We start from the raw sequence: 25,057 nt of genomic DNA, 5'->3' as shown, positions 1-25,057 counted from the left end.
TAAATGGAAAGACCCCGGTGTCTCCGCAGGGTTTGATTTTGGCCCGATAGCTTCAAGTGCCCTGTCAGAAGAAGGTATCTCATGTCACATTCCGAAACAGGAACTCTCTCTCACCGTTCCTGCAACATCAGTTTATTCTTCTTTTTCCACTGGTCTTTGAAATCAGTGGAGAACTCGTGCCAAATGGAGAAGAGAGTGTTGGGAGAGACCTCTTTCTCGCCTGCCTTGGGTTTGACCGAGAAGGACGTGCTCAGCTCCAAGAAGCTGAGGGCAGAGAACAAAAACATTACTTCAAGACCAAACTATTACAACATGAGATTACAGAAACATACAACCGATTGTTGTGAAATCGGGCTGTGCTACGCAACTATGCAAAACATGAAAGTTAATCTTGGAATAAAATACTTTTTTACTGCCTTAGTGGTGAAGTGACAGGAACAAAACACAACCCAACGATGACTCTGCATTTCAGAGGAAACGCGTGAGGGGAAAAAAGAAATGCATCTACTGACACAGAAACCGCACAGTCATTGTGTGTTTTCTGTGGGATTAACTTCCAGGCCGAAAATAAAACTCTTATAAATATCATGCACAGGGTTTAGCGTTGTCACCGAGCTCCTTGGCGTGCATTCATTTCGCAACTTCCATGTTGCGTGTGTGTGTGTATAAACACCCACATGCTGCAGAGGCAGGAGTGAGAAGAAAAGATGCACAACTTTGCACACAAAGCGGATATCAGGGGGGGGGGGGTGCACAGAGTGAATGCGGACGCCGTTCGCAGTGGATCAATACAGTGGACAGGTTGGGGTCTCTTTGTTTGGAGTGTGCTATAGGAACACATTCCTCGGCAGCAGTAACAGAAGCCTGGAGCCAAGGCTGTCTACTCTCGCTCCGCTTAGATAAACAACACCGACACGGCGGGGGCCTCCCGTCTGCTGACGGCCCGGCCTGGCATGACGGCCCGCACCTTCCCTGTAACTGTAGGAACCAGGAGGCCTAAATATTGACAAAGCACCGAGATTATATTTCTTCAGTGCAGCGAGAAGAATACGTGCGTTTGAAATGCGCCGTTCCGCGTTTTCAATTTCAGATACATGGTCTGATCGCTGGTGATCAGCAAACGTGACGGAAACGGAAGTGACTGGGTTTACTCTTCAGCTGAAGGGAAACGGTTAAAAAACAAAACAAAACAAAGTCCTTACATCTTCTGAGTGTCTGCCAGCTGCGTGTCCTGAGTTTCCAGTTCAGTTTTGGCTGTGAAGAAAATTAAAAGAGAGAGGGGGTGAAGGGGGGGGGGGTGAAAAGAACAGCAGATCAGTGGTACACAGAGAATTATCCCATTCACAGGAGAAGATCCATCTTTCAACTGCAGGAGGATTCCACATGTCACCATTACTTACAGCCGCCCGTCTTCTCAAGGTCAGTGTTGTGCCACCAGGTTATTAAGTGTTGAACTGTCCACCCGTTGCACAACTGACAAATGAGTCCTGCAGACCTCGGGACAAGTGCTTCTTTGTGCGGGGGATACTGCGAATGGAGACAGATGACGGCGTGTGTGTGTGTGTGTGAGTGACTGTACGAGTGTGTGTGAGTGAGATGTGTGAGTAACAGGGAGAAGGTAAGAAAACGAGGAGTTGGACACCACGGTCCCCATTAGGAGATATTTCCAGCAGGCCGCAACATTTATCTCGATGTGCCATCAGGCCCCTTTCGACTGTGTTATAAATTATGATATAGGAGAACAGCAGTGAAATGTGACAGCCCCAGTCAGGATATTCCCACAGGTTCCCACTTATCAAATTTCAGAATCTAGGGGGCTGATTTTTTAATATATAAAAGAGCTGCAGTGGAGTAAATCCAGCTGTATTTCATGCCGGCCTGTATCACAGTGCGCTGACGGACAAAAGGTTGGACAATAAATTCTCCCACACAGCTTCTCTGTCCCTCTGTCCCCCCCCCCGTAAGCTGCTTTTGGCTTAAACTGTCAAATGACCAGAGATGGCCTCATCGTGGCTTTTCCAAGACACACATGACAGTAGATGGGACGGAGAGTCTTTTCCTGGCACCGATCCGTGCTCTCCGCTCTCTTGTGTTGGGAATATCTGGTTGCTACGTGTAATTGAAGCCAGAGCCACATCTAAAAGGTCCCGGACAAACCCGCTGAGAGCAGCACTACGCTCTCTACCAGTACACCAAGCTAAATCACCCAGTGGCCCATGATATTCATTCTCTCTCTCTCTCTCTCTCTCTCTCTCTCTCTCTCTCTCTCTCGAAACACAGATCAAAATTGGGAATATGAATTTCTAAAGCCATGTTAATATCAGGAATGTGTTCCAGTCCTGACAGCTCAGCTGATTGAAGATGCGACTTGCTGTTCCACTGACCCTGGAAGATGCTGTTGTGATGTGAAATCTATTCCTAGAAACATTGAATATCAATTAAGGGAAACTCTGACACACTTTACTGAAAGCTTCCCCCGACACTGAGCGATTCATGGTGTTCGTCTTATTGATGAGTGCAGTGCCGGCTCTGGACCTCCCTGTTTGGAATGGGCGGCTCTCTTGTCCTGTGTTAATGCTCCGGAGCGACTTCTGAATCATTCCCTGTCATAGAGAGTCTAAATCATAGAGTCCCTTTTTATTTTGTGTTCATCCTACCGGGTCTATCTCCAATGTTCTTCACAAAATGAAACAGTTATTGTTTGTGTGTGTGTTTTATGGCTATTTCTTAGGTCTGTTAAACAACACGACAGAATCTTCAGACCCTACTTCCAAACTTTTCAAAATAAAAGCTTTGTAACTCAGCTCAAAACAAAACATTGCATAAAATTTTTCTAAATAAAAAGTTTTGCTTTAAGGTTGCAGAGAATTGTTGGAACTGGATCTAACTCTTTGAATGTTGCTGTTAGGACGGGATCAGCACCCGCGACTCACATCAACGTCTGTTAAGTAAAATGAAAATAATACAAATATCAGTTATTATTGCTGGTGGACCAATTTTTGACCCGTGGGCACTTGTGATATTTACCCAAGGATGTAAAGGAACACTGACTGTTAAGCACTGTTTGTCTGTTTTATAGTTTGTTAATACTGAATGTATCGTGTGTCCAAAACGTATCAAATTGAACACTGCACTTTCTCAGGCCATCGACAATACCAGTGATAACTGTGAAGCCGAGGAGATGAACAGCTCTCGAGATATGCGAGCAACAGTCAGACGTTTGTAGAATGAGAAGGTAGATCTGAAGAGAAAGTGGTACCCTGGGACAACATGATAATAATTGAGAACCACAAAATATACATTATTTAAAAGGTGCCGTCTGTGTTACTGAACTAACATCAACATGTCTACTTTTGGGGGATTTTTACAGACACACACATTAAAAAGATTCCCCTAGGTTGGATATTAAACCACATCCAGCTCCATAATGGAACAGGATGAGTCTGCCAGTCCCACTGATCTATACGTCCATCAGAAACAGATTATCACATGGCCGATGCTCCCTCCCGAGTCCCAGCGACTCCATCAAAGGTCTGCATGCATGAGAATTTGTGAAGCGAGCGGGGAAAATTGAGCTAGACCAAACAGCCGAGCTCCGACAAGTCCGCTCCCACTGTTATTCTGTGGTTAGTTTCATGGTCAGAAAATAAACAAAAGCGGCTTAAACTATGGAGCCAGAAACAGTTTAACCTCAGGCTTTGAGAAATTATAGAAATAACAAAAATAAGACATTTGGGCTGTTGTTCTTTTTTTTCTTTCACCGCAGCAGTGGAGGAACCCCAAGAATCCCGTCTGGAGCCTGTCGAAGTCACATGTCCACGTTACGGTGCGTACATTCGACTCTCAGAAGGGGGGGGGGGGGGGGGGGGGGGGATCTCGTCATTTGCATCAAAGAGAGAGCTCCCATATTTCTCCCAAACACAGAGAGAAAGGAGAAGAGGGGAAAAGAGAAGGGGGAGAGGTGGAAACGGGAGACATGCTTTCATCTGCAGACTTCCTTTAAAATGGACAGTGAGCATTACCGCGCAGGAACACATGCTACACATTAAGCTCTCATTTGAATACAAAAGCAGTCGGTGAGAGGCCTGCGAGCCGGCTCCTTCCGACAGATTGGACGCAGTTAAATGGATGTAGCCGGGGTTCACGGCCAACGCCACACAGGGAATGACAGTTGGCTTGTCGTGTTAAAAAACATGCACATCAAACTACACATTTGAATGGAACCACTTGTCAGATCCCTGAGATTAAAGCATGAGACGTCTGCTGGACGTGAGGAACAAACAAGACTGCGTTCACTATGGATTTAGACTCTAAACACAATATTAATTTGCTTTATCTTGCTCAAATAGTGTTACTGGAGATTTAATTATTTGGTTTAAATGGTCTTGTTGGAAATCCACCAAGGATGTTGTGTTTTCTTGCCTGATTGTCTGGTGTTGATTTGTTTTAGTTTGTCAGAATTACCCAAAAACAACTTGACAAATTTCCATGAAGTTTAGTGGAGGGCTACGGTGTGACCAAACAAAGAACCCTTTAAACTTCTGTGCGGATCCAGGAATCTGCCTAGGAATTCTTTGACACTGTGCGATATGACCTTTTTTAAACATTTTCATTGATTTCTCAAAGAATAAATCACAGAGTTTGACAAAAACAAAACCTGGATCTAATGAATCTAACTGTTTCATAAGGGGGGCAGTTGGACTTTGGCGGAGATATGGGCTCTGCTGAATGCCATTCTAGTTTATCCTGTCTATAGATCTATTGGCGCATACAGGAGATCTTTAACCAGTTCATGGTACCAGTGTACATAGAGCTTTGCAGAGCTGCAGGCAGTATGCAATATATATTAAAGCTGCACGTTTATTGTCCACGGTTTCTATAAATTCATCGTTGTCATTTTTAACGCGCGTGGAGCGATAGAAGCAAAGACGACTGGGAAAATAAAGGATGCCAGGAACTGATTTAAAAACATAGGAGGACAAAAAACATTTCATGATGTCAAAAGCTCTAAGAGAATGGGATCTTCTTGGGCGTCCAGGTCGGCCCCCTGCACTCAATTTGACTGCGTGACAGGTTCCCCTTCTCTAACCACCCTGAATCCTCCTGCGAGGCAGAATGAGACGTTCTCTGTTTTCGTCAGGGTAAACAGTGTTGCTACCAAGTGCGATCGTAATCCATCAAAGCAGATAGGCAAACTCCAAACAATAGCTGTGAGTTATTCAATACACCCTGGAACAAACACGCATCCCTGCGGAAACAACACTGAGTGAACCCTCGTGTGAAAACAGCATCAAACAGATTTGGAAATGTGTCGGCAGACACAGAAGACCTCCATCCCTCTGAGTGATGAGCTGCTGCACAGGCTCCCACACCACAGAGGACTCTTAAGCTCCGATATACCAACAGCACACAGACACAGAATACCCTATTAAATCAGGATTAAAACATTATTTGCCTTATTAAATTTGAACCCCTCTCATGATGATAACACACATGAGCAAAAAACATTATGTTTAACTAGACTCAGCTTCAATTGATTCATCAGATCTAAAAGGATTAGCCCGGCGATATTCTCATTAATATGATGAATAGACTAATTATTTTAAACTCATCAAAACTTTCCCATCAATCTGAACATCTTGGGGGGGGGATGATATTTTTTCGTTATCCACTCTGTAAATGATTAATTGTTTTTAATGGGAGATAAGTGTCTGTGACCTTGGACATGTTGGTGCTGATTAGCATAAAAATCTGGATGTGGTGAATTTAAATGTGATTTTCTAAGTGGACTGTTGGACTCGATGCTTAATAGAGTACCATTCAATTTTTTTATTGGAAATCAGACAACACTTGTTAGTTGGATCAATTCCTTGTTGCTTCTGATCTTTTTCGTGGAATTTGTTGACAGAAATTCAAAATGAAGAACATCACCCTTTAATGAGACTGTTGAAAGTCTCATCAGTTATGTGTCTCAACTGATTTGGAAAACAGGCTCACCTTGGCTGAGAAATGTGTCCATCTTGTCCTTAAAGGGCTGCAGGATCTCTTCAGAGGACAATTTGCAAACTTTCTGCGTCTCCGCCGAGCACGCTGAAACAGCAAGAGGGGAAAACGTCTGTCAGAGCGATACAGCATTAATATCCTATCCAGAATTTCTGTTGTGATCACAAACTTGACATTGCACTTCACCCTGGTCGTGCTCGCTCTGATAAATCGCTGCTGAACTTCAGACATAATGACCCATAATGACTAATAACGCCCCCCCCCCCCCCAGGAGCCAGGAAGGCCTGCGCTCTGAGCCCGGGAGAAACTCATCGTCACGCACAATCTGCAAACACAACAGATACACAAACTGTGCCAAGGCCTTAGAGGTGGAGAGGTCATGAGACGCTTAGGGGAACGGGATGGTCGGGAATAGGCAAATGGTAATTCATAGACCATATGGCGCCTCGACCTGAAAGGTACACACTGAGCTCCCTCCACGCTGCTGTGTTGTGCTGATGTCCTTCAGGCCAGCCAAGGCCATTTCTGCGCCGCCCACCGATTAGAACCTCCCTCTGGGAACTGTCATCGAAGCCCCGGGTCTGTTAGAGCGCTCAGCTAGCCCCGACTAGGTAATGAAGAGGTCTGCAGGTATAGCATGTGATGATGTATTTATGTAGGGACAGCATGTGCCACTGCCACTGGGGTCGGAGCAGACGCAAGTCCGTTTCCCCCAGCGAGCAACTCCGTCTTTATGAATTGCAAATAATGAACAGCCTCAAGAATCATTATGGCAGAGGAACAACAATATTTGGCAAACACGGAGCAGGCATCTGATTGGTTTAGCAGCGAAGATACATAAAACATGATAGAGAACAGACCAGGTTCGGGGAATAGTCGATACAAAGTGTCACACACACACACACACACACACACACACACACACACACACACACACACACACACACACACACACACATACGGGTATAGATGGTATCGAAAGACTTTTTCCTCAAACAGGCCCGGTGGTGGTAAACAGGGACTACCCTTTCCCGAGGTCCTAGAGCAATGGGAGTAAGGTCAACACACTCTAAAAAATCTGAAAAAAATTCAGCTCACTTTAGAATGTAGAAATGAGCTACAGAAATCTATACACAAGGCCCTGACTGGGTTGTGGTTTTTGCAGACATCAATCTTTTGTGGCATTTGAGGACACAACAAACCAAGTTGGGACTTTAAAGGGACAATGACGTCACCTTTTAAATAGCTCCTCATTAACATAAAACACACACCTGACAGAACACAGCATAAGGGGGACCATCATTTTATTACCATAAAATTAGGTTAAACCTTAGATATATGTTGAAATAAGAACACAATATAATATATATACAGGGATCACTTAAAAATAAGTGATCTCAATTCTGAGCTTAACCAAATAATGAAGAATAACAGAACTGGAGTTTTTTTTTATTAGCAGCCACACACGCTACAAACAAAACACACGTCCATTATGAACTTCCATTAGCTTTTCTGATGAAGTATTACATGTATCCATTTTGCAATAACACATTTTTAGAAACAAATGGCTTTTTAAAACGTTAAGGCATCAGCCAAACCACAATGCAAACAAAAACAAATGAACAAAAGTCAGTGGATTTACAGCTTTTGCTGCTCTGTCTGCCTCTTTGCAGTTATTCCCCGGTTTCTGACAAAGTCCCTTATATTTTGCACTGTTCGTTGTGCTAGCACGGAGCCTTCGACCATCTTGCAGTGACTGCATTCATATTTTGTGGCTAGTCTTCCTTTGATTATGTGACTTTTGAAGTGCCGCATTACTGCAGCCACCTCAGCCTTGGACCAGATCTTCTTTTTCACTTTTCTGGAATCGTGTTCTTGATGAGTTTTGCCTGGAAGACATACAGTAAAATATGTAGAAAACATTTGTCCCACAAACAGATAACAAAATGTGATGACTACTTTGATCCTTCAAAACTTCCAACTAATTCCACTAATTGTCTCTTTGATGAAAATTCTTGATAACTTGTTACCTGTTCACGGTTCACTTGATATGATTTTCCCAACTAGATTTATCTAACTCAGTTATTCATATTCAAACAATGTTATTCATTCATTTTTTTATGTTGAGGATGATTGGTGCATATTGTATGTAGTGTACTCTGCACAAGTTTTAGGCAGATCAATCTGGGATGCTTATAGGAGTAGTACCATTAATAGTTTGAGAATTATTTAGATACTGTTAGGAGAAAAACCCCAAGTTAAAATCAATATTTGGTATGAGCATCCGTTCTCCTGTATACTTGGCAGTTAGGTTGTTCAGCATCCTTGGGAGCTTTCCACAGTTCTGCTGTGGATTTTAACTTTCTCAATGTCTCTTCTGGCTCTGCATGTAATCCCCGAGTTCACCTGGGAACGTTTGTACGTGGCTCTGCCTCATATCCTGCCCATCTGCACGCGGACATTCAACCATAAAGGGTCAACGCAAAGCAACTAATTAAATTGTGATGCCCCAAAACTATAAAATTGAACAGATTAATTTTGATATGCCTGTGTTTCTATTGAGATGGTTCTGTTCCATCGGTCAATCTAATACTGGACTCCCTTCAGCACAAAGATCCAAGATCACAGATCTATGGGATCTACATTAACTGATGAGTCATCACCATGGGACAAAAAACTGTGATCATTGAAACTGAATTTCCTCATCCTTCCATTTGTGTGCATCCATCACGCAGCTTTACGCATGAGTATCACCGATGTATTTATTTATTTAGAGCAAACGGACTGATTACTTCACAAATCAGTGGATCCTTACCTCCACCCTGAGGTGTTATTTGTTAATAGAAGTTTGAAAGTGCACTCTGTGCGACTGATGGCTAAGTCTCGATTTTACACACACACACGCGTCCTTCATTATACATGCAGTCCTTCATTATACATGCAGTGTTGGAAGATAATCTTAAAAACTATTAAAGACTCGGCTCTGTTACTCTGCTGTTTAATGGAATCTTGGAATTGGAGTACAATAGAGAGAAACTGGGATGCACAGATGCAGGGGTAGAGCAGAGTATGACATGCAACAGAGGTCCTCACCAAGAATCCAACTTTGCAGTTATGTAGTATGCTTCTTAACCAGCAATTGTATACTTTTGTTTTATTCGATTAAATCATATGCTGTCTTTATTTATTGCATTAGTCTTCTTTAATACCATTCCTAAATACCTTAAAACTTGCCTTACCTTCAGACGGACAAAAAGCCTCATCTACTGTGGACGTCACAGTTCCTGCTAAACACAATACAACAGAAGTCGTTTTTTCACTGGAAAAGGTACATTTTAGAAATAGAAACATAACTTTAGGGTATGGCAACTTACCAAAATCTGCAGTTTCCTGGACCTGTTTTGTGAGTGTAGAAGCTAATGCACAACCAGCATTTCCAGCCTCTGATGCTGTGACGGCTGTGTCACTGTCATCTGACTCGCCTTCACTGTCCTTGGTCTCAGTGTCACTCAATGCAATTTCCTCTGGGAAAAGGTATTAAAACTAACATGAATATATCATCATTACATGAAAAGCTAACAATTAATCAATTAACAATTTGAAATTGTATATTAGCTCACTATAGTAGAGTTAGGTAAATCCACAAGGGTAAAGGTAAGGTTAAACAGAAAAAGCCATTGTGTGCTCAAACAATATATGTTAGAACTTCCGAGGTTTTCTAAGAAAAAGTTAGTGACCAGTGAACTAAGGCACTTCCAGATGTTTTTGATTTGACGTTCAGAATGAAAAGCACGTTAAATGATGTGCATACAGGAAGATATCATCTCAAGGAATCACTTGCGCTCTGGGCACTTGACTACACATCTAAAAAGATCACTTAGGAATGGACTAATAAAGTATTTGAGTGCATCTACATGAATAAGTAAGTGAAAGATAACACATAAAAGACATTGAAGATAAATAGTCTAAGGGTTTGTATATAGGTGGATCTGGGTGATTGGACTTAATAGTCCTCATTGTTAGGATTGATCGGATGGTGTATGTGTGAGCTATAATGAGACAGATGTTCAAGAGAATCTGTATAACAAGAATAGACCTCACCAAGGAGGTGCCCCCATATTTCATGGGAACTTCCCCTCAACCCACAGGGGAAACGTGGGGGGCAAGTGCCTACTGTCTTAGTTCGTTGTTTTTTCAGTGTTGAGTTGCTCAATGTTCTTTGGGCTGTTGTTTTTTTCTCATGGCTGCAATAAGGGCCCGAAAGAAATGCATAACGCCATTCTCCGAAGTTATAAATGAACAGCATATCGTTAGTGTCGTTAAATGTTAATGGGTTGAACAATCCAATTAAAAGATCTAAGATAATTTTGAAAATGAGAAAACTTAAGGCCCAAGTTGTCTTCATGCAGGAAACACACCTTTCCCAGGAAGAACATGAAAAGCTGAAGAAATTCGGTTTTAGAAACACCTATTACAGTAAATGTAAACAAAGCAACAAAAGAGGTGTGGCAATACTTATACAAAACTCAAATAATTTTGAGTGTCTCAAAGAAATCAAGGATTTACAGAGGGACGATATATTATGGTGAAGGGGAAATTAAAGAAAGAGGTGGTTACATTAATAAATGTACATGCTCCTCCAGAGAGTACTAAACAATTCTTTAAAATCATTATTCTCAGTCATGGCCTTAGAATCTGAAGGTATAGTGATATGTGCTGGTGATTTTCACATGATAATGGATCATAGGGTAGACACAACAAGCATAAAAAGAAAAATTCTACCTTGAGACTGAATGTAAGCATACTGAACAACAAGACAACGATTGAACAAATTAAAAATGAAATAAAGAAAAGCATTGAGGAAAACGACACAGAAGAAATCAACCCAACAATCTTATGGAACACAATGAAGGCGGTGATAAGGGGGAAATTAATAGCCATCACGTCAAGACAAAAAAATACTTAAGCAGGCAAATTATCTTAACTTAGTGGAAAGACTAAAAAATCTTGGAGGTACAATGCCAAACTACTTACACAGCCCAAATCCAACAAGAAATAAAGGATATTAAAGGGGAAATAGATAATATATGATATTAGGGAGCGAAATAGAGAGAAAAACTTAGATTTCTGAAACAAGATTATTATGAAACAGGCCCTAAAGGCACATGGCTTCTCGCAAGGAGAATTAGGAAACAACAAGGGATTAACATGGTATATAATGCTCTCACAGCACCTATAACTCCTGAAGAAATAACTAAGGCAATATCCAGGCTTAAGGCAAATAAATCACCAGGCAGTGACGGTTTTCCATCGGATTGGAACTGAACTTTTAGAGAAGAACTAACCCCTCTCCTTGTTTCATCCTTTAACTGTACACTTAAGGAAGGTAGAATGCCACCCTCATGGAATGAAGCAATCATATCTGTAATCCCCAAGGAGGGTAAAGACGCAGAATATTGTAAAAATGACAGACCCATTTCTATACTGAATGTAGATTACAAGATATACACATCCATTATAGCAGGGAGATATCAGAATTTCATGACAGAATTAATTGACGAGCACCAAACTGGATTTATTACAGGACGACAAACATTAGAGAACTATGTACCTTGGAAATGTAACTGAAAGTGTAACTGGAAGTGATAGATATATAGTCAAGATACTGTTGATTGCAACTAAGAAAACAATAACAACAAACTGGTACAAAACTGAATCTCCTACCATAAAACAATGGTTAGGGATTGTAAGAGAAATAAACTTTATGGAGAGAATGACCTACCAACTTTGACTGAAGGAAGATGTTTCTATAACAAAGTGGAAAAAATGGGTGTTGTATGACATAAAGAAAGACATGTGAACTGTAAACTGTATAAATCTGATTTGTAGATAAACACTACAGTTTAAAAAAAAAAAAAAAGATAACTTAGATCCATTTAACTCAGTCCTTGTCAGTGAAAAAGAGGCAAAATTGACCTCTTCAAGTAATCATAATATTTTTGGAATTACAATTATTCACTTGCTGCCAAATTGATGTTGCAGTGTTTCATTTCATCATGAAATCTCTTTTACCCGTTTTTCTTTACAGTGTGGTCAGTCATACATTAGAACAATGCACATTCATCCACCTACTACCATTTACCACATACTCCATTAAAAACTCACCTTCGCATTGAAGCCACTTGAAGGAGGATACAGGTCCCACACACTGAACGCACTTGTCCAAGGAGCCTATTGTTGCGCACACTAGGCGATGTTTCGGACACTAATAACAAAAGTGAAACATTTGTTTGTGTCTAACATTTGAAAAGCAAGATATTTCACAATCTGTTTGTATTAGTTGGTTTCCTTTAAAAAAAGAAAAAAATGTATTGGTAAATCTTTCAAGATACTTATGAGTAACAATTAACAAAATTAATAAAAAGCAGATTGAATATACTATATATTTATACGGTGCTGTAATCATGATTGACATACCCTTTAAAATAGACACAATGCACATGCATCTAAGTTGGGCAGTAGGTCAACAAAAATCCCACTAAAAAGGTGTAATCCATTTACAATGCAATTAAAAACACTAGTTTGCAGGATTTGTATTGCTCTGAATAGGTTTAAATACCTTAGAGATGGTCATTGAGACAATGTTTTATTAAATTAAGGACTCAATATGCTATTGCATGAGATACAAGTTTTGATTAATCCATTACTTTTTTGAGCACGGGATAAGTTAATGTATGTACAGAGCGACAGAACAGTAGAACAGACTTTCTCCATGCATATTACAATTGGAAATATCCTCAACTGTCGGATCAATAGCTCCTTGGAGAAACGTTCTTAAAACACAAACAGTCCTTCCCAATTGTAGAAAAGGTAGAAAATGAGCTACAACCTAATTTCCATTAAAACAAAGAGTGCACAGGAACCATCTACAAAGTAAAAAAGAGATACTATACTTGGAGGGTATTCTTCACTCATATACACCTTTGGCAAAATCACTTCACACATCAGTGGTCACGTATTGATTGTACTACAACACTAAGTTTGGACAAATTTGCTATCATTAAGAGGTGAACTCAATCCAATATACAGTATATATGATTGAGTTCAGGTATAAGCCCTGACCTGCAGAATAACCCTGTGCTCTACATACAACAACTGTTTGACTGGAAATGTGAGTTCCTTTGTTCCTAGTAAATGTTGCAGTATTCTGATACTTGAATTGTTGGTTAGAATGATTACACTGAATTAGCTCTTAATAGTTACATGGTAGCCATAAACATTAGCTTCCTATGTTTTAAGTTTAACGTGTAGTGATAACGCATTACATATTTTCTGTTTAAATAAAACAGCCTCAACTGCCTTGACCAGCTACCACCTGTCTGTATCAGCCATATAACCTGCCGCTGCTCTGCACAAAGACTGGAATAAACCACAACTGAAGTGGATTGGATTCTTCTGGTGTTTCTGGTCAGGCAGAACACCAGAAACACCAGAAGAATCCAATCCAATACATTTTTTTACTCATAATATTTATTAGTATATGTTTAAATACTTTTAATGTAAAGTGAATGGAATATTTTTGATTATAATTGTAGTACAGAATCTCTTTACAGTGTTACTTTGTAGACAGCCCATTTGAGACACCAATATATTTGTTCAGTAGTCTGAATAGCCGTATCTTACTACCGTTGGCAAAAAGGTAAATTTGTATTTAACGTTTCCCTCATGATAAGGGATCAACCCCACCCTTGATTGAGATGCTTGCAGTCATCTCAATCAAGTCTCTTTCGGTCGTCATCAGTAGCAGATAATGAATAGAAGAAAAGTTAAATAAAAAATAATATAGTGAGAATGCACCAGTCAAAAGGGATATTTGAGGTCTGGATGAAAAGAACAAGTATTGCTAAAAAAAATAAGAAAAAAGGAACCTCTCTAGATAGTTCAACATCTTCATACCTGTAACATTATGTAACAGTCATCATGACTGTGGTCCCAAGTATTTTGTGGGGAGAAAAATGCACTTTGGAAGTATTTGTAGTCACCTGAAGTGTCTGATTACGGCATCCTGCAAGCTGTTAGAACTATACTAATCACAGTTAATTTTGACGGATGAATTTGATTTTTGGTTCCTTCTTTATATTCTGACAACCCATTTTGGTCTCACACTACCTGTGATTGGTGGCTGTGAGCTTTTTGCTGTCTGACTCCAGGCCTCTAACATGCCTAGATTTGTTTTGATTGATTTTAAATATGATCTTGTCTTGCATTTCATGCATTACTGGTGACCGGGTCCACATCTGTGACATACAACATGAATACGAAAACTTACCACTCCCATTAAACTAACATAAAGATCAAATGCAGGTTGTACAAGTACTCTTAAATACCATAGTAATGCCACTAACAACCCCATCTACGGGAGGGACCCCAAACAACGTATGGTCCACCCAAGTCATATTGGTGTCAGAGCTTAATACACACACACTCAAATGTTATTCTGCCTTAGATTCTGAAAGACATCCTCTGAGATTGTCCTTAAATACCATTGTCCTAATACACCATAATACACTCAGGTGACAGCACACACACACACTAACCCTACACCTTTTACATATGCAGCTCACGCAAGAGATCGGGTCCACATCTGTGACATACAACATGAATACGAAAACTTACCACTCCCATTAAACTAACATAAAGATCAAATGCAGGTTGTACAAGTACTCTTAAATACCAAAGTAATGCCACTAACAACCCCATCTACGGGAGGGACCCCAAATAACGTATGGTCCACCCAAGTCATATTGGTGTCAGAGCTTAATACACACACACTCAAATGTTATTCTGCCTTCGATTCTGAAAGACGTCCTCTGAGATTGTCCTTAAATACCATTGTCCTTGTACACCATAATACACTCAGGTGACAGCACACACACACACTAACCCTAACCCTACATTTTGCCACAATTCATGTCATCAAGCACACTTCACTTACCTGTCCAATCCTTGTGAGTGGATCAAGCACTGGACTTGACTGGTTCAGGTTGCTTGCAGTCATCTCAATCTGGCCTCTTTCGGTCGTCATCTGTAGCAGATAATGAATGGAAGAAAAGTTGAATAAAAAGTAATGTAATGTGAATGCAGTAGTCAAAAGGGATATTTGAGGTCAGGATGAAAAAGAACACATACAGCTTACAAAAAGCACAAGTGGAACCTCTCTAGATAGTTTTACATCTTCATACCTCTAACATTATGTGACAGTCATCATGACTGTGGTTCCAAGTATTTTGTGGGGAGAAAAATGCACTTTGGAAGTATTTGTAGTCACCTGAAGTGTCTGATTACGGCATCCTGCAAGCTGTTAGAACTATACTAATCACAGTTAATTGTGACGGATGAATTTGATTTTTGATTCCTTCTTTATATTCTGACAACCCATTTTGGTCTCACGCTACCTGTGATTGGTGGCTGTGAGCTTTTTGCTGTCTGACTCCAGGCCTCTAACATGCCTAGATTTGTTTTGATTGATTTTAAATATGATCTTGTCTTGCATTTCATGCATTATTGGTGACCGGGTCCACATCTGTGACATACATCATGAATACGAAAACTTACCACTCCCATTAAACTAACATAAAGATCAAATGCAGGTTGTACAAGTACTCTTAAATACCATAGTAATGCCACTAACAACCCCATCTACGGGAGGGACCCCAAATAACGTATGGTCCACCCAAGTCATATTGGTGTCAGAGCTTAATACACACACACTCAAATGTTATTCTGCCTTCGATTCTGAAAGACGTCCTCTGAGATTGTCCTTAAATACCATTGTCCTTATACACCATAATACACTCAGGTGACAGCACACACACACACTAACCCTACACCTTTTACATATGCAGCTCACGCAAGAGATCGGGTCCACATCTGTGACATACAACATGAATACGAAAACTTACCACTCCCATTAAACTAACATAAAGATCAAATGCAGGTTGCACAAGTACTCTTAAATACCAAAGTAATGCCACTAACAACCCCATCTACGGGAGGGACCCCAAATAACGTATGGTCCACCCAAGTCATATTGGTGTCAGAGCTTAATACACACACACTCAAATGTTATTCTGCCTTCGATTCTGAAAGACGTCCTCTGAGATTGTCCTTAAATACCATTGTCCTTGTACACCATAATACACTCAGGTGACAGCACACACACACACTAACCCTAACCCTACATTTTGCCACAATTCATGTCATCAAGCACACTTCACTTACCTGTCCAATCCTTGTGATTGGATCAAGCACTGGACTTGACTGGTTCAGGTTGCTTGCAGTCATCTCAATCTGGCCTCTTTCGGTCGTCATCTGTAGCAGATAATGAATGGAAGAAAAGTTGAATAAAAAGTAATGTAATGTGAATGCAGTAGTCAAAAGGGATATTTGAGGTCAGGATGAAAAAGACCACATACAGCTTACAAAAAGCAAAAGTGGAACCTCTCTAGATCGTTTTACATCTTCATACCTCTAACATTATGTGACAGTCATCATGACTGTGGTTCCAAGTATTTTGTGGGGAGAAAAATGTCCTTTGGAAGTATTTGTAGTCACCTGAAGTGTCTGATTACGGCAGCCTGCAAGCTGTTAGAACTATACTAATCACAGTTAATTGTGACGGATGAATTTGATTTTTGATTCCTTCTTTATATTCTGACAACCCATTTTGGTCTCACGCTACCTGTGATTGGTGGCTGTGAGCTTTTTGCTGTCTGACTCCAGGCCTCTAACATGCCTAGATTTGTTTTGATTGATTTTAAATATGATCTTGTCTTGCATTTCATGCATTATTGGTGACCAGGTCCACATCTGTGACATACATCATGAATACGAAAACTTATCACTCCCATTAAACTAACATAAAGATCAAATGCAGGTTGTACAAGTACTCTTAAATACCATAGTAATGCCACTATCAACCCCATCTACGGGAGGGACCCCAAATAACGTATGGTCCACCCAAGTCATATTGGTGTCAGAGCTTAATACACACACACTCAAATGTTATTCTGCCTTAGATTCTGAAAGACGTCCTCTGAGATTGTCCTTAAATACCATTGTCCTTATACACCATAATACACTCAGGTGACAGCACACACACACACTAACCCTAACCCTACACTTTTTACATATGCAGCTCACGCAAGAGACTGTCAGATGCGATCTCATTACTGCAAATGTCAAATTGTATCAGCTGAGAGGAGGAGCACCGTCAGAGCATGCAGCAGAAGGACTCATCACTAATGTTAAAAATAACGAAACTGCGTGTATTTGAACTTATCAAATATCAACAAAAGAGTGCAAAATAACATACAGGCCATCAGAAAAAAGTAAGAAGCAGTTAAAGTACATATTATGCATCAACATCATGAACACACCCACTAGCACTCTGTGAATCCTGCAGACTATTACCTGTTGTATTCACATATCAGACATTACCCAGATTTTGTATTAGGGAGCTGGCACGTTAAAGACCTGTTAATTCCGGTGTGACTGAATCTGACATTTGCGGTCACACTTACAGTTCCACCAATTGATGTCCAAACAAAGTCCAGAGTGCACTTCATGTGTGAAAGTGGCTTAAGTGTACCTGAAGCAGTAAGAGATGGTCAGGAAAATAACACTAATGAAGAGTGTGATGAGAGCAAGAAGAGGACAGTCTGTTGGTGTGCCTCCTTAAGTTTACGCACACAATCAATCAATATGCAAACACATACCATCCAAAAGTAGCTTCAAACTGTTTACACAAACCATGAACTTGAAATTGTTACATACCTTAATAAAGCATTCAAGACGACCAGCTGATGTCCCTGCAGGCATCTTTTTTTGGGCCTTATGTGTTGACCTCTTTTGAGTTCTTGTAGAAAGCTTTGATGTGGATGGTACCTCACCATGTTGGACATCTGATGACATCCCTCCAGATTTCTGGAGATTAATGCGCCTTCGCCTCTGCATGATTCACTGGCCAGTGTCAAAAGCCAGAGTAACATAATAAAAAGAAGATTGTTGTTATGATTATTATGTACTAGAAGTCTAGTAATGTACATGTGGCATCTGAGCAGAAGCCATATTCTGAGCTGATAAATCAACATTCAAGTTTAAATTTAATACAAAAGGACTTAATGCTTTACCGAAATTAATTTCTTTACATATGCCCATTAAAAGGTAGAAACCCATTTCTACAATAGAAATAGGCTGCACATGAACTAAATATAAACAGGAGGATGATGTCTGTTCTAGTGTAGAGCTGTGTTGGACCACAGACTGACCTCTCTACCATTTAATGTAACATAATCTCAGTGTACAGAGATTCTATAACTACATCAGCTGCATTGAACCTCTGTGGGATTGATGTCCCATCATTATCACCCAGAAGGAACAAACACACAAATCAATACAGTCTTTCATCTGCTTAAATGATCATCCTCAGTCTCTATATCTCCTCCTCACTCACTTACCTTGTCCTGCTTCTTCAAACAAGAACTTAACCTACATATATAACTTTACATTAACGTTCAATTATATTTACAGCAGCATCAGCATGACTTGACTATTGTGCGATAGCACACTCCTGGGTTCAGATTTCTGATCCAAGGTCCTTTATGACATTTACAAGGACAGTGGTTTAGGATGTTATCACATCAGTGCTTCTGACATGTGATTAGTTTTTCATCATTTTGTATTAATTCAAATAACAACCTGAAATAATAAACTGCTCAACCTGTTTTCTACCAGATGCAAAATGTTAATTTAGAAAGACTATGTTAGACAACGTGAGTGCTGTGAGTCTCTATCATACACAGAACCCAGTCTCAGGGAAAAATATGAAATAGAAATAAAACCTGCTGACATTTCATCCTTGCTTTTAGCTATGGAATAGTTAAATAATCGACATGAACATTAAACAGCATTTTTAAATGGCACACACTGCACCAGTTACTATACCACAGCTTTGTTTCTCCTCACTATTGTACTTTACACCTTCATAATAACGATAACAGCCAAAAACCTCTGTGGAAACACGGTTAGCTTACTTTTTTAATCACATAAGATTTGGTTATTTTTGTTTTTAGCTGTTTTCAGCACACAAACACCACTCTAACTGCTCAAATGTTCTGTCCTCATCCCCACCACCTGTGCTCATTACTATCATGTGTGTGAAGCATGCACCTCAACGAGGGGGCATGGCCACTCCCGACACGCAGCTTCCACTGGCATGAAAAGCAACTGTGGCTTAAAATGAACAAGAATCAAACATCCTCACCTTCTCTTGTCCACAAGACAGCTGGTTACACAACACAGCACGAGGCACATTCCTCCAAAACAAAAGACTGATCCTCTCCTGCCTACTATGAAGCTGCTGCAGCTGAGAGCTGGTAGCTGTTAGCTCTACTACTAGTGCAGGCTTGTGCAGGTAACACAGGCCTCAACAGCATGCGTGAGCACTGCTGTAAAAACAACCTAATGCCAATATCCATTTAGTTTAGCCTTACTTTATTTCCATTAAAATATGCATCAATAAAAAAAAACTTAGACTAACTAATAACTAATAAGTTATTGTTATGGTGTAAAAATCCTTCCTCATGCAATTATCTACTTTATTTACAAGTTTTAATGCTTACCTGTATGTTTTAAATCCTCTACTGCTTCCATTAGGTCGCCAGCTGCTTCAAATGGGCTTTAAAGATTAAATGCCGTCAGTCGGGGCGGTCCTTGGAGCGAACTGCCTGTAGACGCCACCCACTTTTCAAACCAACCAATCAGTGAAAAGGGCGGCAAAATCGAACCGTGTGTGTCAGAAATGTGTATGAGAGTGCAGTATAAGCACCACAGATAGGTTGCGCTGTGCTATACACTGGGATACACCGAAAAACAGGTTTATGGTAAAAAAGGACTATGAACGAAAATGAGAGAGGATGTTCCTCAGACACTCACGAATGCAAATAAATTGTTTGAAATTCGGGGACCTTGGCATAGTCCTCAAATTACCCTAAGGTCCGCGGATTGCTGGTGTGTAAACGGGTAAATTGTCCCTGAATACCATGTCTACCAACACACACACACACACACACACACACACACACACACACACACACACACACACACACACACACACACACACACACACACACACACACAAAAGACACACACAAAAGACACACACACAAAAGACACACACACAAAAGACACACAGAGGTTTTTTACCACCTGTTGGAAGTGCAGCGTTGGGAAAGTGTGCTGTGTGACTTGAGACAGAGTAATGAAAGGGAGTATTTCCCAACAGGCTCGTTCATTAGGACTCTCTTTCACTCAACAGCTCAGTTTAGCTTGTCAAGCATAATCCAATTGCCACACTTGTATCCCGAGGTCCTGACATGCAGCAGCAGGGCACACTCATTTCTCGCACACAGCATTTTAGATCATCCATGTGCCAACTGCGTGTTTAATATGTTGAAATGCAACATATCAAGTCTCTGCATGAGGTCATACTGTCATCGTGGATCTCATTTTATTGTGTATCGATTTCACTGGGAGATTAAATAAATGTAATCAGAGCTGAACGGAAAATTCAGTCTCCGAACTTCTTGGCTTGTGAAACCAACTCAAATCATTTCTGTTGTTTTATTTCCTCTTTCCTCGAAGTTGATTAGCAGTGATGATAAAAGTTTTACTGAATAATAATCACGGTTCATGACATTTCTGTTGGTCAGTAGATAAAATGAAAAGTTTCGTAATAGATGAACCACATGTATTGGTTCAGGAACTGGTTGAATAATGAATGGCTGAAGTTATTATAGAGTGAAATATTAAACCATTCAGCTCCGACTTAGTCAGCTATTAGTCAGCTGGTCTGTGAATCACATTGTGGACCCCTCCGGGCGAAATGACGACCTGTGACGTGCACAACCACCCGCAGGAATATTCTGAAATTCTCATTGTTGTGTGTTGGAGGTTTGTGGCTCGCAGGGTCAGTGAGGGGATTCGGAGCTGCACCACAGAGTCCTCCAGGCTCATGAACCTTTGACAGTGCACACAGGTAGTGGAAGTTCCCAGACATCGCCCCTGTATAGTTTGATCTCTGTTTCATGAGGACAGTAAAGGAACGCCAGGTTCAACAGGAGTCTACATCTGACAAGTCCCATCTGCTTCTGGTTAGCTCGTCTGTACGACAAACAGATGCTATCTCCGTGTTGACTCGCCTCCAGGATCCACACGTAACCATAGCTGGTAAGGGGTTGGGAAATTATTTTCCATTGTACCAGGAGATATGCACATAGATTAATACGTAATCTATGGCATCGGACAGCACAGAGGTAATGATGTCTAATCTACAGAGCACATGGCTTTCATAGTTCTGCCTTACGAGCCAGTAGCCAGTCAGATTTACCTGCAGCCTCAGCGTACCCTGTATCGTTAGTTGGTAACTTAAACTGTGCAGAAGACCTATAAAAGTATAAGGGATATTCATCCTCTAGTCCTATATTCTAAAATATCTACATACATCTCAGTGTGATGGGATTTTAAACATGATGCTATATGACATGATCAAAGTTTTGAATGTGCTCAAACAGAACTTAAATCGTGGAATGGAAATCGGCGACCATACCGTTGAGATCTTTCCTCATCTTGCGCAAATCTTTCTGAAAGTCCTCGAACTTCATCTGGGAGGCCTGAAAGAGGTCGTGGGGCTCAGGCAGAGGGTAGACGGACGTCTCCCTGCCTGCATCCTGGTAAAAGCACAACAAAAAATATCACATACATACACACACATCAATGTCAAAGTCAATCTCCCTCAAATGAGAGCAGGCCTCTCTGGTATATACTGTACACAACAGGGCCACATTGAAATAAAGGTCCTCAGAGACCTACATGCATGTATTAGTGGCCCAAACGTCCCAGAGAAGACACGACAGAAAGTACAACAGAGAAGAGAATTAAGCTCCGTGCAGAAAGTCCACAGCAGTTCACTCCTTCAGGGTTACTACAGGGATATTATGAGAGCTCTATTCATGTCATGCAGGTTGTTTTTGGCAGGCAGCACTCTACTGAGTTCATCTCATCTGGAGAACCTAATTATTTACACTAGCGCTCCTTTGGATGCTGTGCCAATGAACAGGCTGCAGGTTTGAATGAAGCCAGACCAAAGCGGAGCGGGAGAGCGGGAGATGAAGAGTGAAAGACAGAAAGCGGATCAGAAGAGAGCCAGAGAGGGAGAGAGATTTGTTCCTGCCGTAAATGAGGAAAGGGAAAATAAATAATTTGATAAAGGATAAGCCATGGTATCCTCTGGCAAGAGGGGAGATGAAAAGAGAGCTCTGGAAGGATTTCTAAGCAAATTAGTCTGAAACAGAAAAGTGATTCAAATAAACAGGAACCAAAACATACCTCATCAAAGTGCCTTAGATAGTAAGCAACGATGTAAGACAAAAGACTCTGGGAGTTATCCTGAAAGAAAGAAAACGATCCAAATAAATAAACCAAAACCTCTCTATTTATTAATGTAATCATTTCGGAGCAGGATGATTTAATTTGCGCGGGGCAAACAAGAATAAGAACAGCGGTCTTAGAAGTCGGGGATAAATCACGACGTTGGAGGAGCAATGCAACCAAACACAACTGTGCGGGGCTGGCTGTCATAACTCAGAGTTGGTGGAAAGTTTGATGTTCTTTATGGATACCTTACTCAGTCCACCACCACAAAAACTCCAACCACTGTGTCCTTATATGGCAGTGCCAAGGGTACGCTGAGCCGCTTGTGATATTAAATAAGAACAGTAAACAGAATGGCCTCTCCTCTAAATCTGCTGCAGCTACGTTCTACATGTTTGGCAGCGGGGAGGCTCGGGCTCCTTCTGCTCCTGGAATCTGTGTTTATCACATATTTTCAAGTATAATGTTTTATTTCAGAATAACATTGCGGTTGCAGATAAATCACGGGCTTGTCTCCTTTCCTCATATTGCGCAGATTCAAACATGTATTTTCTGTTTGCCAGGATAACATTTTTACTGAAGCTGCGTCCCGATTCGGGGGGGCCGGTGGTCCTCATGGGACGCAAGAGGCTGAGCTGAGACGAGTCCGGTCTACAGAGGATTTCCTCGATCAGTGTCACCAGCTTCTCGTCGCTTGCCGGCCAAATAAGCTCTATGAAAAAAAAAAGGTCAACAAAGCGCAATGAATCCTGGGATATGTTGGGGGGGGGGAATCCACCCGTTGAATGGGACAGTCTAGTCGCGCCGCTGTCATGTCTCCAAATGCAGCCTCCGAGAGGATTGAGGCCCCTGAATTGAGATGCAGCTTGAGGGTGTGCTCTTGTAGCGCGACACAAACTCTCAGTGTAACACTCACACTGCTCTTGACGTCCTTCAGTTTTGGCAGAATGTCCAAGGAGAAGCCGTCGGCCTGCCCTCTGGACCGATTACCCCCGTTCATGAAGTTGCCAAAAGCAAGCACCAGGCCGAGCACCTGCAGAACAATCGGACTACTCTGGAGAATCTGGCGCACACAAACAAACACACACACAAATGAGACAAAGATGTGAAGTTAAATTAAGAAAAAATAAACAGGAAATGAGACATGCAAGATGCTCACCTTGCACACTCGCTGAAGGATTTCTATTTTGCGGAGGACGGAGGTGACACACTCGTGGAACGTTGATTGAAACAGGATGCAGAACACCCGCTCGGAGAAGTTGGGGATCTGGGACAACTGGAACAGGAACCTGACGAGGGGACACGATGGATCACGATAACATATCTGTTCCATGACACAGTGATTCATTTAATGAATTTGGATCAGCGGGAAGGGTTTGGCTCTCACTGTTCAGGCTTGTCCAGCGGCTTGGCATCCTCCGTGTCTTTGGAGGATTTAATGTGCTTCTTAATCTTCTCCATCTCATCATCTTGAGCTCTCTGTCAAATTAAAGTGCAGATCTATTTAGGTAGGAAATGTACCATGACTAGTTAAGTGCTTAATACCACCAGGTACACATCGTGGATATGGACAAATTCCAAAAAACACACGTATCTGTAGCTCTCAAGTTAAAAACCAACAGCAAACTGGGAGAAACATCTGAGTTGTAACTGATGACTTGGAAAAAAAGTAAAAAACATTTCAGCCACTAATATTGATCTATTTGCATCTCAATAAACACAAACGTCATTACACACTTCTACACATTTGCAAATCCGAGTATGCACACATTCTGAATACACATTAGTTAATCCCAGCACACATTAGTGGATTCTTGTACACATTAAGAAATCTGATGAAACACACACGGCTTGAGATACAGTTTCACAACTCTCCGCACAAGCCAACAAATAATACTGCAACAATATTGGCCCAATACTTTTTTTCTGATGAGGATCGTAGGAGATGATTGACAGCACCACACCACTGACCAAATGGACCTTGACAAACTTCCACTCAAGTGTAAGAGTATTCTGAAATTGGGCCACTCGGTGCTCAAACTCGTAACGTGTGCCAGTCTATACAGTATAAATTTCATAACTGATGAAGAGTTGCTTTCAGCCGGAGTACATTCCGGACCATTATGCTGCTGTCAGACTCTGGACCACAGTTCTATACAAGGTGGTTTAAAAAAAAAACACGAGCCAGAAATGCCCCTTCGTTTCACAAGAGGCAAAGACAATAGATGCTAATGGGTCTGACGCACACGGACCAAACAATGAAACCATCCCCAGGAGGAGAATGTAAACTCTGTCTCAGTCCCTCCAGACCCCGTTGACCCCCTGAGCCCGAGCAGTCTGCTCCTTCCTCCTCTTCCTCTCCATCCTACTCTCTGGGGCTTCAGCATCGGCATGGATCCTTGGAAAACATCAAACACGGGCATCAAACGCAACCGAGGGCCCGATTAGTATTCTACACACTGCCGCCTTCTGCCGAGGAAGGCAAGCTCCCCTTCGCCTCCTCTCGAGATGTTTTTCAAGTGTAAATATATTTAACACAAAGCAGATCCATTTCAAAGGGCAG

At 41.2% G+C, this 25,057-nt stretch overlaps 2 protein-coding genes across 5 annotated transcripts in view; both read right to left on the bottom strand.

The window, feature by feature from the left end:
• Positions 1–25,057, bottom strand: part of fmn2a (formin 2a) — a 48,382-nt gene that overhangs the window by 1,366 nt on the left and 21,959 nt on the right. The window contains exons 8-15 of the mRNA XM_062401329.1: positions 23,882–23,973; positions 23,654–23,783; positions 23,411–23,557; positions 22,450–22,509; positions 21,671–21,791; positions 5,998–6,090; positions 1,203–1,254; positions 115–264 (exon numbers count right to left, since the gene is read on the bottom strand). Of these exons, the coding sequence (XP_062257313.1) occupies positions 115–264; positions 1,203–1,254; positions 5,998–6,090; positions 21,671–21,791; positions 22,450–22,509; positions 23,411–23,557; positions 23,654–23,783; positions 23,882–23,973 (845 nt within the window). The remainder of the gene's footprint in view (positions 1–114; positions 265–1,202; positions 1,255–5,997; positions 6,091–21,670; positions 21,792–22,449; positions 22,510–23,410; positions 23,558–23,653; positions 23,784–23,881; positions 23,974–25,057) is intronic.
• Positions 7,637–20,160, bottom strand: LOC133966612 (uncharacterized). Of its 4 annotated transcripts, XR_009923959.1 has the most exons (9): positions 19,686–20,160; positions 17,839–18,024; positions 16,285–16,374; positions 14,999–15,088; positions 12,169–12,268; positions 11,786–11,810; positions 9,378–9,527; positions 9,243–9,290; positions 7,637–7,892 (listed from the first exon to the last, which is right to left on the bottom strand). XR_009923959.1 is itself a non-coding variant. In XM_062401598.1 (8 exons), exons 2-8 carry the CDS (start codon positions 18,016–18,018, stop codon positions 7,642–7,644), a joined length of 906 nt encoding a protein of 301 aa, XP_062257582.1. In that variant the 5' UTR covers positions 18,019–18,024; positions 19,686–20,151; the 3' UTR covers positions 7,637–7,641. The 4 variants fall into 4 exon arrangements, 3 of the variants coding, with proteins under 3 accessions (XP_062257582.1, XP_062257580.1, XP_062257581.1); XM_062401598.1 differs by lacking the exon at positions 11,786–11,810 and having other exon boundaries at positions 9,243–9,287; positions 19,686–20,151; XM_062401596.1 differs by lacking the exon at positions 11,786–11,810 and having other exon boundaries at positions 19,686–20,146.

This window comes from Platichthys flesus, chromosome 12 (assembly GCF_949316205.1).
Source record: "Platichthys flesus chromosome 12, fPlaFle2.1, whole genome shotgun sequence".
Taxonomy (NCBI): Eukaryota; Metazoa; Chordata; class Actinopteri; order Pleuronectiformes; family Pleuronectidae; genus Platichthys; species Platichthys flesus.
Note: the sequence above shows the minus strand (reverse complement) of the source record. Positions and strands in the feature narration are given on the sequence as shown.